At 33.1% G+C, this 17,347-nt stretch overlaps 1 protein-coding gene across 1 annotated transcript; it reads right to left on the bottom strand.

The window, feature by feature from the left end:
• Positions 1-131: 131 nt before the first annotated feature.
• On the bottom strand, positions 132-11,940 carry LOC149394776 (calcium-transporting ATPase 10, plasma membrane-type-like). Its single transcript, XM_089614865.1, has 34 exons — positions 11,372-11,940; positions 11,017-11,133; positions 10,847-10,886; positions 10,314-10,423; positions 10,094-10,225; positions 9,925-10,014; positions 9,082-9,151; positions 8,550-8,620; positions 8,386-8,469; positions 8,210-8,287; positions 8,040-8,111; positions 7,551-7,634; positions 7,388-7,470; positions 7,189-7,297; positions 7,038-7,093; positions 6,833-6,875; positions 6,645-6,728; positions 6,107-6,244; positions 5,960-6,025; positions 5,514-5,612; positions 4,707-4,817; positions 4,293-4,463; positions 3,850-3,909; positions 3,236-3,400; positions 3,004-3,120; positions 2,796-2,894; positions 2,322-2,459; positions 2,123-2,223; positions 1,858-1,903; positions 1,605-1,736; positions 1,074-1,181; positions 893-984; positions 678-784; positions 132-521 (listed from the first exon to the last, which is right to left on the bottom strand). Exons 1-34 carry the CDS (start codon positions 11,525-11,527, stop codon positions 517-519), a joined length of 3,234 nt encoding a protein of 1,077 aa, XP_089470991.1. The 5' UTR covers positions 11,528-11,940; the 3' UTR covers positions 132-516.
• Positions 11,941-17,347: the final 5,407 nt, after the last annotated feature.

The raw sequence follows: 17,347 nt of genomic DNA, 5'->3' as shown, positions 1-17,347 counted from the left end.
ATCTATTACCTACCATGAAAGTATGGTTCGTGTATATGAAAAGTGAAGGTTAAAAAAAGGTTCAAGAGTCGTATTCATACACAAATGTCTCCACTATTCACTACTGAATCCATGGAAGAGAGTTCTCTAGAAGAAGCCGAATCAAATGCCAAAGAGCTCGATTCGTTTAAAAGACAATCAAGAGAGTTCGACGGTATTCGTTTAACATAAATCCCACTCCTCTTTTTTTATCAAAACAAATTTACAGCTAAGATAAAAACATTTCAAAGTCATAGAAAGCCCGAAAATCTCAACACTGCACAAGTAAAATCAGCCGAGGAATAGTTGACTGACCTACTTAAAAAAAGATCAAAAGCTTTGTTAGAAACGGGTATATATATGAAAAACGCAACGCAGATTTACACACCATTACATGTATATGTGTATATATATCCACCATCGTGTGATTGACAACTCCATAAAAGCCTGACAGAAACAACTGCACAAAACTCTACTAGAATCCAATTTAACTACTGCCTAATCTGCAACAGAAAAAAAAAAAAAAAAAAAAAAAAAAAAAAAAAAAAAAAAAAAAAAAAAAAAAAACATTATTAGAAACGTGAAGTTATCATTAAATATATATATATATATATATATATATATATATATATATTAGAAGAAGAAAAAAAAACACTTACTCCGCGAAGAGCCTGAGCCTCTTCGTCGTTGAAATCGCCTTGTGAAAAACTTGCTGATCGGCGTTTCCGGGACCGGAATGAACTTACCGACGACGGCAAGAGGCCAACTGAAATATTCTCGAGAAATATGTATTAAGACCAAGACCTTGTACATTTTTTTCTTGAATAAGAAGCCAGAATAAAAAAATATATATTCTCGGGATGTAGTTACAAACCTGATGAATCCAATCGCCGCAGATATCACCCACAGTTTCCAGTTCAGCCTCACAGTCGTGGTAAACTTTCCAAGGAACTCGATGATGACGATCTGCAGTTTAAAGTGGGCAAAAAGATGAGCAGAAAAACAATCGAGGTAAATACATGAAATAGATATATGTATAATTTATTGGTTCTCACTTGTAGCACTAGAGTGATTGCAATAATTCCCATAAAAAGGTAGTTCTTCGTTATTCCCGCAAATATATTGAACTCGTCCGGCTTCCTAGCATTGAACTCGTTGAATATCTGCCCCAAAGATAAAAGAAACGGTTGGATCAGCCTCAAAAAAGAAATTGAAGCACAATTCAAATACGACATTTTTGTAGCTAACTAGGCTTGCGGGTTAAAACACCCACTTCTCATTTCTCTGCTAAATAACAGCCTTATTTTTTAATTGAGCAGCATGAACATAGTATCTCATATTTTTATTTTTTTATTAAATAATACCCTCACTTCCATAATATTAAGGTATAAATTGCAGAAATTTTTATACATGCACAATTAAAAAGTGAGGGTATTATATTTGTACCCAAAAAAAAAAAAAAAAAAGATTATTTTGCAGGAATATGAAAAGTGAGGGTTTATTTTTGTTCAGAAGATGAGGTGTTAGAAGAGCCGATTATTGACATTGACGAGTCGAGATAGTGAATTTTGAGGTGAAAGACTTACTTGACAAAGGACAAAGGCGTTGAATATCAGAGTATTCTTCTCTATGATATTGTGGGTTTTATCACCTTTCAACTTCAGTATGCTAATCCCACCGAAATTGAGGATAAGCAAGACGATGATTTGATATGCAGCCTGTAAATGAAATATCCACGGTTATTTCAGCGTGAAAGAACCACCAAAACATATCTCACTGTCCACGACCTGAATTTTCTTCTTAATAAACAGTGATAAGCAAGCCAATTATAATGTGTACCTGGATCAGCAAGTTTCTCCACATGATATTTGTGATAAGAGGCTCTCTGGAAAATTCAGATCACACAATAATTATATTTCAGATGGACTAAAAGGAAATCACATTTTGGGTTTCTCAACATATTATGTAAACTAGCCATAGTAGTCTCATCCTTCTTCAGGGGAAACAAGGCATCAAAATCTCGGACTAGACTAGATGACACAAACCCATAACGTTTCCACTGATCTATATGCATCTTATTATCACAATCGATTGAGAAACTTACTTCCGGCCAACTGGGGGTCTGTGCATAAGATGGTCTGTCGGAGGCTCGGTAGCCAATGCTAGTGCACCAAGAGTGTCCATGATGAGATTAACCCAAAGAAGCTGTGCAAAACAAGATGTGACTTATGTATATATAGCAATTATTATAACTGAAAACGCACAACAAAATTCAACTTTGAATCAGAACCGAACATACAAACCTGCACTGCGTTGAGAGGAACGTCACCAGAGGAAATCGCAGCCACAACGTTTATGACAAGCGCGGCAACGTTAACTGTGAGCTGGAATTGGATGAACTTCTGGATATTTGCATACACGGATCGACCCCATCTCACAACCTAACATCCAAAGGAAACTTCAGCTTTTCAACAAATCAAAAGCATAAACAATCACACTGATATTTTTGGATAAAAAACTTCTGAACGTGTAATGCCCGAACGCATCCACATTTGCAGGATTCGGGAAATACAAAACAAGAATGTTTTTTCAGTGATCCCCGAGATGCCAACAAAATATAATTTTTACACCGTGCATTTTCTAACTCATCGGGATCAGTGTGTTATAGCTTAAAATAGCTTCAAAAATGGAAATGATCCCTGTACATCACTTGTCCTAAAGAAAGTGCCAAAGAAAATAAGAAAACGGAAGCACACTGGCATAAAAATGGATCTTACCTTCACGACTGAAGAAAAATTGTCATCCAAAATAATGATATCAGAGCTTTCTTTGGCAACTTCAGTTCCTTGGATCCCCATTGCAAGACCGATATCAGCCTGCGCTCCAAGGCAAAAATTATTGGTATCAAATTGTATAACTAAGAAAATACAAACAGAAATACAGAGAGAGAGAGAGGCTCTGAGTAAAGATGTAGTCTTTTTGTACCTCATGCAGAGCCGGAGCATCGTTTGTCCCATCTCCGGTGACAGCAACAACACGTCCTCTTCTCCTCAGTGCTTGCACGAGGAGAAGCTTGTCATTCGGGGAAGAACGTCCCATTACCTAAACATTGGACGAGAGTGAGCTCTTCAATATTCAGTCACGAGTAAAGTTGTGCAAAAATGTTACACCAGCAATAATTCGCGGGGAGTTGCAGACGGAAATAGTTGAACGATACCGTAATCTTTTCAGCTATGACTTCTCTTTCTTTTTCTGAATACACACGGAATGCTTTTCCTTCAATGATATTTGGCTCTGTGGCATCTTCATCTGAACCAAGGATGCCACACTCCAGCGCAATTGCTTTAGCTGTTTGAAGATTATCACCAGTAACCATGCGTACCTACATCTCAGAAAATTATTTTTCAAATCTCGTGAACATGCAGACAATTTGAAACAGCATTCAAAGACGCTCATTACTTGCATAGCACCTTTCTACTATCAATATAAAAGATTGTTTTGGCAAGGATCATCAACCAACCCATTTTTCAACCTATTGAGAAAAACATTCATTACTACTTATCAAGGTAAATTTGTCATCGTCCCATGGAAAAGTACCAAAACAGAGAACTAAGAAACTGACTCTATGCTCGCAAGTAGAAAACAAACTTCATAAAAATAAATAATAAATGTGTGTCGAACTAAAGAAGCTCAATATTTCACTACTAAGTACTGATCTTTATAGAGTTCCCATCTAAGATAAAAATATCATAATATAAAAAAGAAAAGAGAAGGTAACGCCTTCAAACAACTTGTAAGTACTTGTGCAAATAAACTGTAAATGACAAGTACCTTCACACCGGCGATTTTGCACAACTCAACTGCATCTCTTACACCCGGCCTACAAGGATCCTGCAATACAATATCCGCATGAGCTAACAAAATAAAAAAAGAAAAAGAAAAGTGTGAAACAAGAAAAGATAGGAAGACGAGAAACTGCAGCATAACTGAATTAAAAAACTTTTGATCAACAAAAATTAACCTCAAAGACTCAAAACTGTAACTTCTGTGATGGAATCATAACGATAAGAATTATATTGACCAAAAGAGTATTTTAATAGTGCAGAGATTTAATGTTACAAGAAAAAAAAAAACAAAACAAAACAAAACAACGGGGAGCTACTCGCACAAAACGCGAGCCCAGTCCCTAAACAAATCCAACAGAGCACAAAACTATTGCAAGTAAATAAAACGACGACAAGTAGACATATATATTGAATAGAGGTTATAAATACCTTAATACCAACAATAGCAAGCAAAACAAGATTGTCCTCGGGTAATGCCCATTTAGATAATTCTTCTTCACCAGCTGGAACACTTGCAAGGTCCTGCGTTACATATGCAATAGCAACACAACGCAATGTACGCTCAGCCATATCTCCAATAGCCTGCTTGAAATATGTAACCTGTCCAGAATATAAATCAAAAGTAACTTGAGTCACTTATGTAGATGTATATATTACTTGCCTGAGTGAGAATCAACATGTCAAAAGCGTAGAAGACTATAATAGAAGCAGCAAATTAGTAAAATGAATTCAAACTATATAAACGAAGCAGTTTAAATTATCAAAAGAGTAGAAGGAACCTTAACTGAATAACCATAATCCCCCAAAAAATCAACCAATTAAAATGCCAACATATTCTCGTACCTTATCATCATCCATCGGAACCACTTCACCTTTAACATCAAGGTACTTTGTGCATGATGCCAGCACTAGTTCAGCAGCTCCTTTCCAGTGGACGTGAACTTGAGAGTCGGGCTGAAAATTGAGCAACATATATAAAACTATTAATAGTGAAAAGAGTTTGACCACACAGTCACATTGAAAGCGAGATTCACAAGGAAAAAACCTCCAGTTTGAAGTACAAGTTCTTAGCCCAAACAATATGCATACATTTGTACATATAGATGTGTGTATACACACACACACATATATATATATACATAAAATTGAAAATAGATTTTGTTAATATATAAATACTCAAAAAGAGGATGAGAAATCTGACAAACACAGCCATGTCTTAATATAAACAGACAAATTATTCCTTCAAACACTTTCCTGTTGCACTATTAGTGTTTTAGAGATAAAAATCGATGTTCCCAGTAAAATACAATTCGAATTTGAATAAACTGCAGGGAATCCAAAATCTGATGTATCAACTGTCAAGCCTACTTACAACAAAAAAACCAAAAAAAAAACCCAACCAAGATTACCGTATTATAATTATTTGAACAAAGTGATAAAAATGCCACCAGAATAACTGTCATTTCTTAAGGTTCAGATTTTGGATTGGGGAGATGCCATATTATTTTTCTTTTAATTAATGATGTTTTACCATATTCTACAGAGAAGACAAATGTGGGCTACTCTAGAACAAACTAGTCTAAATCCTACTTAATAACATGATTAATGTGAGAACAATTCAATAAAATAAGCTTGATTGCCAAGTCTCACCAGTTTAACTCCAACACCGCCGCGTTTTTTCTCAGAATTGAATGGAAATACATGCAGAATTGACGATTCTGATCTGGCCTTTTCAAAATTCATTCCAAGCTGCAAACATAGTTGTGAATGTCAATTTAAGCGGAGAGACAAGCCAGTAGTATACAGGATTTCTTTTTTTTTCGAGAAGAAACAATTATTTTTTATTGATCGATCCAAAAAATCCAAAGTTGTGAGACGGGTAAATCTGAGTATACAGAAATAAGATTTTTTTTTTTTTTTTTTTGAAACAATAACTCTGATATTTTTATAAAGGCGAGAGCAAAAAAACAAAATAGGCAAAAAGCCAGAGATACAAAAACAGGCGAAAGCCAGAGATACAAATATAGGTGAAAGCCACATGTACAGGAAATATGAGACAATTCCTTAAATACCAAAATAAGATTTAGATATTGAACCTGAATTGCCCAGGAAAGAATGGCTTTTTCCGTTGGTGATCCAGAAACCTCGACTTCACCCCCACCCTAGAAATCCAGTCCACACTTTGTATTGGAATGCGCATCTGAGATTATGATCTATTAAAAACAACAGAAGCGTTTGAATACCTCAGGCACGTAAACACCTCCAGTTGTGTTCTGGGAAATTCCCTCAATTAGTAAAGCACAATGCATTGGAGACAACTGTGACTTGCTATCGGGAGAATCCATTTTTTTCCCACCAGCATAGACCTCAACAACAGCCATCTGCAGCAGAGAGTATGTTGTGTCAGTAATTATGGCCTGCCCATATTTATAAACTATGGACCACAAACTTCCATTAACGAGGAAAAAGCATTCACTCATAATTTTGACTTCAGGTTCAGAAAGGTAGGAATCAACTACTGTAGTTATACCCAACACCCAATGCCTTGAAAAAAAATTAACTAATCATTTGATAGAAAACCCATAAATATAAACCATGGACCACTCTTCCATAAATTGGAAAAAGCATTCACTCAATAATGCCTGGAAAATCTCAACTTCCATCTATTGACATTCTTATGTTATGGTTGGTCAATTTTCCAGCACTCGTGACGTAAAACCATTGGAGAGAACATAGAGAGCAATGAACTATAAGAGAAACAAAAAGCCACATCAAACATACCTGGTTTAGAGTTAGTGTTCCAGTCTTGTCACTGCAAATGGTCTCTGCAGATCCCATTGTCTCACAAGCAGAAAGCCTTCGAACCTGCAGTTTACACTCGTCATGACACAAGAAGATGTACAAAAGCCCAGAAAAGGCAAGTACAGTAATAGATTAATATAACGAAGATAAGTATCCGTAAAGCTCACCAGAGCCTTATCTGCCATCATTTTTCGCATTGAGTACGCAAGGCTGAAGAAAGAAAAATTGTATACAATAAATAACTATCATAAATGAACCACAGTCCTATATCGTTTAGGATTAATGTCAACAGATCTATTTAAAACGTATACGTCCCGAAAACAATCGCCTCTGATTTTACAGAGATGGTGTGCAAAGGAGACAAATACTTACGTTAAGGTAACTGCTAAAGGAAGCCCTTCAGGCACAGCAACTACAACAATGGTAACCTGCAATTTTCTAATGTAAGTAAAAGTAGAAAATACATACAACTGATACACTTATGCATACTTATTCGATACATGCTTGAGAAATGTATACATACAGCGACAGTGACAATCTTGATGGCTCCATCCAAGGCCTTATTAAATTTAGTCTTCCCTGCTGTGAACTGGCGAGTACCATCTGGATTTTTTGTATGCCCAGTAAAGAATCTGAAGTAAATCAAATTATGTGTGAGATGTCAATTTATTGTATTTTATATTCCAAGAGGAAAAGGAGAGAGGATGACAGCAAAGCTTTACCTAACCAGAAGGATTAGCAATACAGCAGAAGCTACAGTAAGGCCAACAATTCCGATAAAAGTAGCGACCCCATTTAAGCGTACCTATTTTAATTCATCAACTGGGTAAATACTAAATATTTTAGGTCAAGAGAAAATAAATTGCAGAGGGAAGAAAAACCAACCTGCAAAGGTGTTTCTTCCCCAGTGTCTTCCGAAATACTTGCCATCAGCAATCCCCATTCAGTATTAATTCCGACACTTGTTACCTGAGAAACAGATATACACAAAACAAAAACAAAAAAAAATAACATAAATAAATAATTAGTGAAAACCTATGGTAAGCAAAAGTCCATGGATTCCATGTAACTACGTAATATACTTAAAAAAAAGTTTAAAGCAACATTACTGAACGGGAAATATACAAAATGTTACAAATACAAAAGTGGTATCCACCATGAACCAACATGACAACGATCTGTGTATAGCTTTTTTTTTTTTTTAAATAAAAATAAAAAGACTACCCTTCTTGGTGTTGAGGCTTTCTCTGTGTATAGTAAAATAAAATACTGCAACCTACTAAATAAAAATGCCGTGCATGTGTAAGACGCGGAGACTGCAGTATAAACTACTAAGTCCACGAAAAAACGTAAATAAAAAGACTGAGGGCTTACCAGCATGGTACCACTACCATCGGCTACTTTACACCCAGACATTAGAAATGGTTCCTTGGAGTCCTTGCGAACCTACAGATGAAAATATTTCAACTTCAAATTTAAAACAGAAAATAATATGGATAAAACAGTTCAGAACTTTAGACAACAAAGAAAGTAGAGAGGCTCACAATTTTGCTCTCCCCTGTCATGCTAGACTCGTCTATCGCAAGTGAGTGACCAGTGATTAGAATACCATCAGCAGGAACCTGGCACATTTATATTTTTAAAGGCGAGAATTTAGTCATGTGACATTTTTTTTATGCAACATGAAAAAATTTAGATCGGTCGAGTGTGGTCTACATACCTGGTTACCGATGTTAAGGGGTAAAACATCGCCAACAACAAGATCGTATATTGAGACTTCAATTCTTCTTCCTCCTCTAATAACCTGCAGGCATTAACACAAGTTCAGAAAGCCAACGGAAGAAAGAAAACAAAGCATTACTAATTGATACCGAAAGGACAGACCGTCAGATGTATGTTCCTCTTCTCATCATTCAGATTTTGGAACTGAAGAGATTGTCTGTAGTCACTCACAGCTGCAAAATAATTTATTTTAGCATATACACGGTCAATATTCTGTTTCTTTTTTTAAGAGTTCAATTCATCATCAAATTTATGCAAAGAGAGAATGTTGTATATAGCTTGAAAAAGGAAACATGAAGAGATGTTTCTTTTCTGAAATTCGGAATTTAAGACAAGCTGCTTTAAAATTACAAATTGATATAGGTGGCATATTCATTATATTTTTATTTTTCACTCAACTGTTCTACAAAGTCAATAGCAATATTTTGTTCACTAGGGGAGTTCCAGTTTTTGCCGAGTAGATGTTACAGTTTAAATAATTGAATATATGAGTGCAACCATAAGTTTGTTTTCTTAATATATATATATATATATATATATATATATATATATATATATATATATATATTAATGATGTTAAAGGCTTAATTATTAAGCAAATCGAAATGAAATAAAATAAAACACCATTTATTACCTGTAACTACAATAACAAGAAGAACTGCAAAGGCAATGCTTCCACCATCATACCAGCCTTCTTTAATACCCTGAAAAAAGAGAGAGAGAGAGAGAGAGAGAGAGAGAGAGAGAGAGAGAGTTAAACAAGAGGAGACAAAATCTAGTGCTTTTAATGTGGTTGGGTGCAAGGGAGAACAAGAACACCAATGTGGTCATTTGTTTTGGCTCTTGTATATATTTACGAAATTTCTCTTTCCTGATATTATTAAAAAGTGGTCTACTCCTTTATTTATAAGAATGCCTCATCTTCTTTGTAGTTTTTTTTTACAAATAAAATAATAACATTGAAAAGATGAGTGTATCAAGCACACTCGAATACACATGAGTACACATCCAGAGAACAGCCTCTATTGTTGGAAAGACCCAGCCATTTGATTCCCAATCGAAGTTTCATTTTTGGACACAAAAGTGTAGAAGAAAACTTCCTTTCGGCAACGTTCTTCAGTTAATTGAGTATTTGCGTCTTGCAGAGGTCCATGTTAAGATCAACTTAAATATTGCGTTCAAACTCAATTTTGAAGAGTAATTGCCTCTTGGAATCGTGTTTCTAAACAGAGAAGCTTATTTATCCTTGTTTACTTTTTAAGCGGCTTTCCCGTTTTTAATAAAACTTCTTGGTGTTTCATTTACAAAAAAAAAAAAAAAAAAAAAAAAAAAAAAAAAAAAAAAAAAAAATTCCTTATCTACTTCATGTAGTATTGAACACTGCATACATCCTTTTTTTTGGTAAGTTAGTCCTGTCGCATAAATACATTTCACATTTATGAACTCAAAAACAATTACGATTCAGTAAAATGCTTACCTCAGTCTTTATACCCAGAGCGAGAGAAGCCACTGCAGCTACCATCAGTATGATCAAAGTAAGATCTTGCCATGCTTCCCAGAGAAACATCTATGAGAGGTGGAGATTTAGTAATTCCAATTTATTTTTATTTAAATAATAACTGAATTTCTTTCATTTTCAAAATTACCCAAAAGCTCCTTCCTTTCTTCTTTGGATATGTATTTGATCCAAAAGCGTTTTTCCTCTTCACCAGCTCTTCCTCATCCCCATTGATTCCCTTGTCTATATTTGTTTTTAGTAGATCTGCGATCCCGTTAACCTGAATTTTAACCATTACGGAATCAAACATAGTGGTCGTAAAAAAGTAACCAAAAGTAAAAGAACAAAAAATTTCTAAATGCACTTGCCCCTCCATATTCTTGCAGCATAGGAAGGTTGTGGTCCCTTGTCATGGCAGCAATCTGCTCTTGTCCGATCGCAAATTCACCATTCGTCACTGGAGTTGGTGCTGTATCACCTGAGAGTAGAAAAAACGATCGCAACATACAAATTGTGAGATCACTTGTAGACTCTGTCAAGGACGAAGAGAAATTGAAACCAAACTTGTCGTCTAAATAACGAGAACAAGAGTGAGAGATTTTAACTAATTCATTCCCACATCAGCCATTTAAATTTCTCCAAATAATTTCAGAGCCACATTACATTAACAGAACACAGACGACGTACGATTCTGCGTGAATATCAGTCTAGGGAGAATATAACAAGGTTTCTATGTACTGCCAAAAAATAGCATCTTAAGTGAGACCATGCCCAATCCATAGAGTAAATCACAATGAGGATTCATATAGAGATAAACTAAAAATAACTGGAGTAATTTTTTTTTTTATGTATAAATTGAATAAATTCACGGGAACAGTGTTAGAGAAAGGAAGCCAAGTACCATTAACTTGTTCTGCAGCGGCTTTGAACAAGTACGCAGCCTAATAAAATGCACAGAAATGCACAATATTAGCAGATATAAAAAAAAAATTAAATCAAAAGAAAAGAAAAAAAAATCAAGAAGCACTTTCTTAGAATAAAAATCAAGAACTATTGTTTTAGAATCGTTACTCTTATAGCTTGCGCATGAGCTCTGATCTTCCTCAACATTTGCAACTTTTCTTCCTCCTTTTTCAAGTCCAGAGTGTACCGGAATCGCCGGGAAGCATTCAGCACAAGAGCCGCTTGCTACAAAACAAAATGAAATCTATTTCAGCCCATAAATGCATACAAAGGAAAGAAAATGCATGGAAATGAAAATGAAAACTAAAAGGTAACAATCATATCCAAATCCGTATATAACTCTATATCCCTATTTGAACCACGAATGAGCAACAGAAACTGAATAAAATTACGAATTCCAATAAGAATTGACATAAGTACGGCAATGAGGCAAAAATACACAATCACACAACAGAAACCATACCCGCCATCGCCGGAGCCGATGAATTGAGGCGTGTTTAGTCCGTGCGATGTCGAAGGGGCCGGAATGTTCCTCGTCGTCGTCGAGGTCGCCGGAGCGGTTGGCCTCAAGGTCGGACTGTCGCCGGTACGGCGAGCCTTTGTTGCTGTTGTTCGACATCGAATCAACGAAGAACACTGTCGCAGGAGAGATGGCACCGTTAAAGTTCCTAATAAGAACACAGAATCATCCAATTCATTCGCTCACAAGAAACACTCAAAAACACTGCGATTTCAGTTCCTAATTTTCTTTTTTAACGAGAATTCTTCAAAGCTACCGAATACTTGATTTCACTCGCTCACAAACTCTCGAATACTACGATTTCAGTTCCTAATTTCTTTTTTTCAACACAAACTTCGTCGAGCATTCTCAAAGCTGCTATATCATCGATTTCATTCACTCGCAAACTCTCAAACACTACGATTTCAGTTCCTAATTTCGTTTTCAAGTCGAACTTCGTCGAAAATTCTCAGAATCTGAAAAATGAAAACCTGTAGGGTTACTAAAATAATGATTTCAGTAGTATGAAAAGAAGAAAATAAAAACAATTATTTAAAACCCTACAATTACAGAGTGCTTTATATTCCTTTTTATTATTTAAAATAATGGTATTTTATACTTACCTAAGGATTTTTACACGAAGAACCGACTCGGAGGTTTTGATACTTCAGAGAGTTCTTTCAGACCCCACAGCCGTAAAAATCCCTATTCGCTTTACTGTTTCAGGATTGAATAAAAGATAGTTTAGATTATTTATATGGGCGATTAGACCATTAGCTAATACAACGATCCACATTTTTTTTAAATAGTTTAAATTTCATTTTATTAATAAAATAATTCGTCAAATCAAAATTAATTAAATTAATTGTTTAATAAATTTAATTATTAGAATAATTTAATGTGGACCATTATTTTAATAAAATAATCCTTAAGCTAGATTTTTAAAAAGAGATAAAAGATTAATAGTTGCGAGTTGCAATAAATATTTATTATTTATGTTTATTTAAAACACTTTTTACTATTTTATTTTAATTTTTTTTGGGCAAAAAGGCTCCACACGAGAATAAAGGCTTATATTACAAAAATTTATTACTTCTTAAAAAATACGAAAATTATATTATAAATACTATCACAATAATAATAAAAAAATAGTTGGGAATAATCAGGTAGCAATTTGCATTTTAAGAATCTTTTGACTATTTTTTCTAAAGGTAAAGTTGAATGGTAAAAATGATATATTCAGCTTGAAGCTAAGAATATATGGAAATATTGTTTTTTTATCATTCAACAAGACTTTTACCAAATTAGTACCTAATAATCTTCAGATATTATAATAAAGTTTGGGCCGGATCTTAAAAGCTAATTATAGATTCTTAAGACCTAAGATATGTAGGTTTTGGTTTTTTTTTTTTCTAATAATGAATATCAAATGGTCTCTTTAATAACTCTACAAACAAATGTCGGGAAACCATAATATCTCCTTTTTTTTTTCTTTTTCTTCGCATTCTATTAGAAAATGGGTAATAATAATATCTTTTTATATTCATGAAATAAGTCGTAGTGATGAAGAAATTAAAAACTAATCTCATTGTTAAAGAAAAACTAAAGTTAGTTTCTACAATAATGTTGAAGGGGAATATAGATTTAGAAAATCTAATTTTTAATATTTCATTATCTTTCCTATCTTATGTTTAATTCTTCGTTCTATTTTTGTTCCGTTTTTCTACTAATATATGAAACAATTATTTGTGTACAGTTGTCTGCATTACATATTCACATGCACGAACGTGTGATATTTTCTAAAACAAGAAAGTGGTTATTAATACTTTCTTTAGTTTTTGCGTGAACATCTTGGACTGGGACTACTCTATATAAAAATATTAAATAAATAAAACTATTGACATTTAAGTTTTAACCAAAGGAAAGTGATTCCATATCATTTTTTTATCATATAGTTTATTTCTTTAGTAGTATACTGTATACATCCCGTGTATGACAAAAATAACATTTTTTTTAGATAATCTAAGTATAATACTCACCCTTCTACTTCCTTTTAAAATAAAATTTTTATTTATATTTCATAATTATTTTAATCAATGTACATTCTTTCTCCAAAAAAGCTCAAGTTTTTTAAGGTTAAAAAAATATTTATATCAATGATCTGGAGTTTGACAAAATTAAGAAATCGAATTCGAAGGGACATAATAAAGAAAAATTGTTGTACCAATTCACCTTTAGTAGGAAGGAACTAGGAACAACCACTAAAAATAATAATTCTTTTGTTGGACTGGGACCTAAAAGAATTATTGATCATCACGTAATGAATAATGATAACATGGCATACCCTAAAATAACAAACATTTAAAAAATAAAAAAATAGTTTATTAATATAAATAAATAAAAGTAGTAAATTTTTGCGCTGGCATTAATACTATAAATACGTGAATGGCTCTAGGGTAGCGTGGCAACTGGATACGAATTAAAGTATATACGCGTGACACGTACTAAAAGTGAATAAAAGACAAAAAGAAAAAGCATTATTATAAAATTTGATTACTGTACATATTATGATATTAGTACAAATAATAGAGTTCGAAAGTAGCGACTTTGCCTGGTAATCTCACTGGATAAACTTAGACAGATAGGCTTAGACATTGGTAATAATATGTTTATTATTGTTTTTTGGCAATGATATGCAATCTATTAGTTAGTAATTGGCCGTCAAAATCCAAATAGTTCGGTTTATCAACCCAAGACCTTTCATATCGGTTTGGGTTTGATGATGGATCGAAATCAAGATATTGGTATTGGACTTGTCAATCGATTCATAACTTTCCAAACAGAGCCCATCTCAACCAAACCAATCTTATAAGCTTTAATCATTTAATTTTTTTTAATATTGAAACATACTATCTAAATTTTAGAAATTTTTAATTTATTAGGTTATTCTAAATATTACGTTTTGGATATAGTCAACGTTTGAAAATTTATTAATAAATAGTCAAAAAGATAAGATGACACTGAATAAGTCATTTGATTTTTCTATTTTGTTATTCGTTTAAAGCATCATTTTTTTATGCTACAGTTCATCACTCTTTCTCTCTCTCTCACACAGTTTTTTTTCTCATCAAAACTTCAAAAATCCATATTTTCCTCATATGAACTCGAAATTGAGTGATTCCAATTCATAGGATTCGTGGTGAGGAAAGCTTCAAAAATAGATCCATTGTTTGGATGAAAGGTTATGTCTACTACTGTAGAATTCTGCCAGAGTCCACCATTGATATATTTTTCGTTCACCGGCGATAGGTGATTTTTTATCCGCATTTCAAGATCAATGCATAATAAAATTTCAAGGTCATCATTACCGTCGTCCTTTCTTCTCGGTGATACTCCAAACTTTTTTTTTATGAAAAACTAGAAATTTATGTAATTTTTTTATGAAAAGAACTGGATATTTCCAGAAATGTTTTGAAAATAAATTGAAATTTAATGAAGATTGATCTGGTTTTTTGGTTTACAGAGAAAGCTAAGAAACGAATTTTGTGAAAATTTTATTTTTAATTAAAAAGCAGGTTAAATTTTTCTAGAAATTCGGAGTCCACAACAATTATCATTAATTTTCGAATTTTTTAAATTATTTACATTTTTTTTGTTAATTATAGCATGTTTAATATGAGGATGTTTAAGTCAAATATAATTTCATTGACTATATATTCCTAAACATTTGTAAACGTTGACTACATTTAAATTTTATAATAATGCGATCAGGATATTCGACGACTCATTTGGAATATAGATGTTTAGGATCGTTGATTTCATAGATGTTCTTCTATTGTTCTTATATTATCTGTTTGTCTGGGTTAGTCATTCAATCCTTCTTAGTTTCTGTTTGTCTAGTGTAGGTGTTTAGGTTCTTTGGTTTCATAAAACTTCATTATTATTTGTTTGTTAATTCCAAATTTTTTCCAGTTATTCATCATCGGATTTGAATCATGGAATCGTTCGCCAAATCGGAGACAAGTATTTTGCTTTTTTGAATGGTAAATAATATTTACTATCGAATGGCCGGATTGTAAATATTATTTACCATTAAAGTTTCAGAGTTTCAGTTATGGTGTTTTATGGGTTAATCGAATTGGAAACAATATTTACTATATTTTATAGTTAATCTAACAGAGAATTGATCGGAGATGTGGGCTAGGGTTTCGATTATGATGTTCTATAGGTTAATCGAATTGAAAATAATATTTACATACCATTTTTTCCAAGTCTGAGAATGGAGATGTCTTCGTCGGCTTTGGAAGTGGTGAAATCAGAAAATTGGTGGTGGAAAAGGAGGTCGGAGGCAATAACGGAGGATTGAAGGATTCGAAATCGACGGAGATTTCGGAGGCAATATCGTAGGATTGAAATATTCGGAGTCGGAGGCGAAAATTTTAGTGTATATTTGATGATGGGTAAGATATGAATATAATATTGTTTGGTAGTGGATTGAGTTAGTTACCTAATTTAAGTGATAGTTGAGCTATAATTTTAAAAAAGATAGCTAATTTGGGCTAGATACCTAGCCGGCCAATCAAATAATCATATATGTATGTTTATATGATTTTATGAAGGGTATAAAGCTATGTCATGTGAAAATAATCTGAATAAAGCATCTGACATCAATTGGATTATTTTTCAATTAGGTTCGATTCCTATTTTAAATTAGATTCGTTTGAATTTTAAAAATAACAAATAAATTGCATATGCTTAACTTAATATTATATTTAAAAAAAACGACCGAATCCAATCTGGTCACTCCCTCGGACAAAATCAGAATACAATACCAAAAATGAATTTTTTTTGTTTATTACAACTTTCCAAAACCTATCACCCAAGTATATTTTACAAACAATTTTATCAGAAAAGCATATTCAGGGTATTGATGTCCGCTAAACTGTCACTGTATAACGCGTTTGTTGGTTTGTTTGATGTACCTTAACACCACTTGTAAAGTCAAGCAATGTAATAGCCAATGAATTTACTTGTATAAAGAATCTTTTATTTACTATATAAGAGTTAATAGTCTTGTAATTTCCATAGTCATGCAAAGATATTTTTCTCTGTCGACAGAACTATATCTATACGAAGATATTCATTCCCCCATATATAGTTAATAATCTTGTATCTTTGCTTAAGATATTTTTCTCATTCTATAGTTCGATATCTATAGGTGGATATTTATTCCACCATATTATATCGATAGCACTTTGAGTTGGTGGGGTTATGAGGGTTATCAATCGCACTCTCTGAAGATATTTAAATATTATATCTTTAAATATATTTCCTTTTGTGGTAAGGTAGGGTATGGGTAGGTTTAATTGAATTGTTAGAGAAGCCTCCACTCTCTAAGTAGTAGTTAGTTTTCATAAAAAAAAAAAAAAAAATCTAAGTAGTAGTTAGTTACTTAACCTAACTATAGTTAATATTCTGTTAGCTTGAGTTAGTTGTATTGGCGATGGTATATAATCCAAGACTTTTCTCGTTATTGCTTAATGAAGAAATCGTTTCTTAATTCTTCATTCTCTCAAACTCTCAGCTACTCTAATAGTTCTTTCATTAATTTGATTGGGTATCAAATTTTTTGCCTTTTGTAGGGAAAAAAAAAAAAAAAACCTTAATATGATGATACGGAATGTCACTTGAGAATATTTGGCCATATTTTGGAGCATAATATGATGAGTCGCTTTTTAAAATAAATTATGATGCTGTATTTTGAACACAAGGTTTTACAACCTAAAATGAAAATTTGAACAAATTTACGAGAGAAGAAAAAATCTTATGGTGTTTAAAAATTATATTTTTTTAAAGGTAAAGACAAATAAGAAAATTAGAAGAGGGGACACCTACCTAAGATGTGCAAATTTACTTGTACTCTAACTTTAGAACCAGCAG

This window comes from Urtica dioica, chromosome 5 (genome assembly GCF_054948205.1).
Source record: "Urtica dioica subsp. dioica isolate 48M chromosome 5, U.dioica_male_clone48M_v1_H2, whole genome shotgun sequence".
Classification (NCBI taxonomy): domain Eukaryota; kingdom Viridiplantae; phylum Streptophyta; class Magnoliopsida; order Rosales; family Urticaceae; genus Urtica; species Urtica dioica.
Note: the sequence above shows the minus strand (reverse complement) of the source record. Positions and strands in the feature narration are given on the sequence as shown.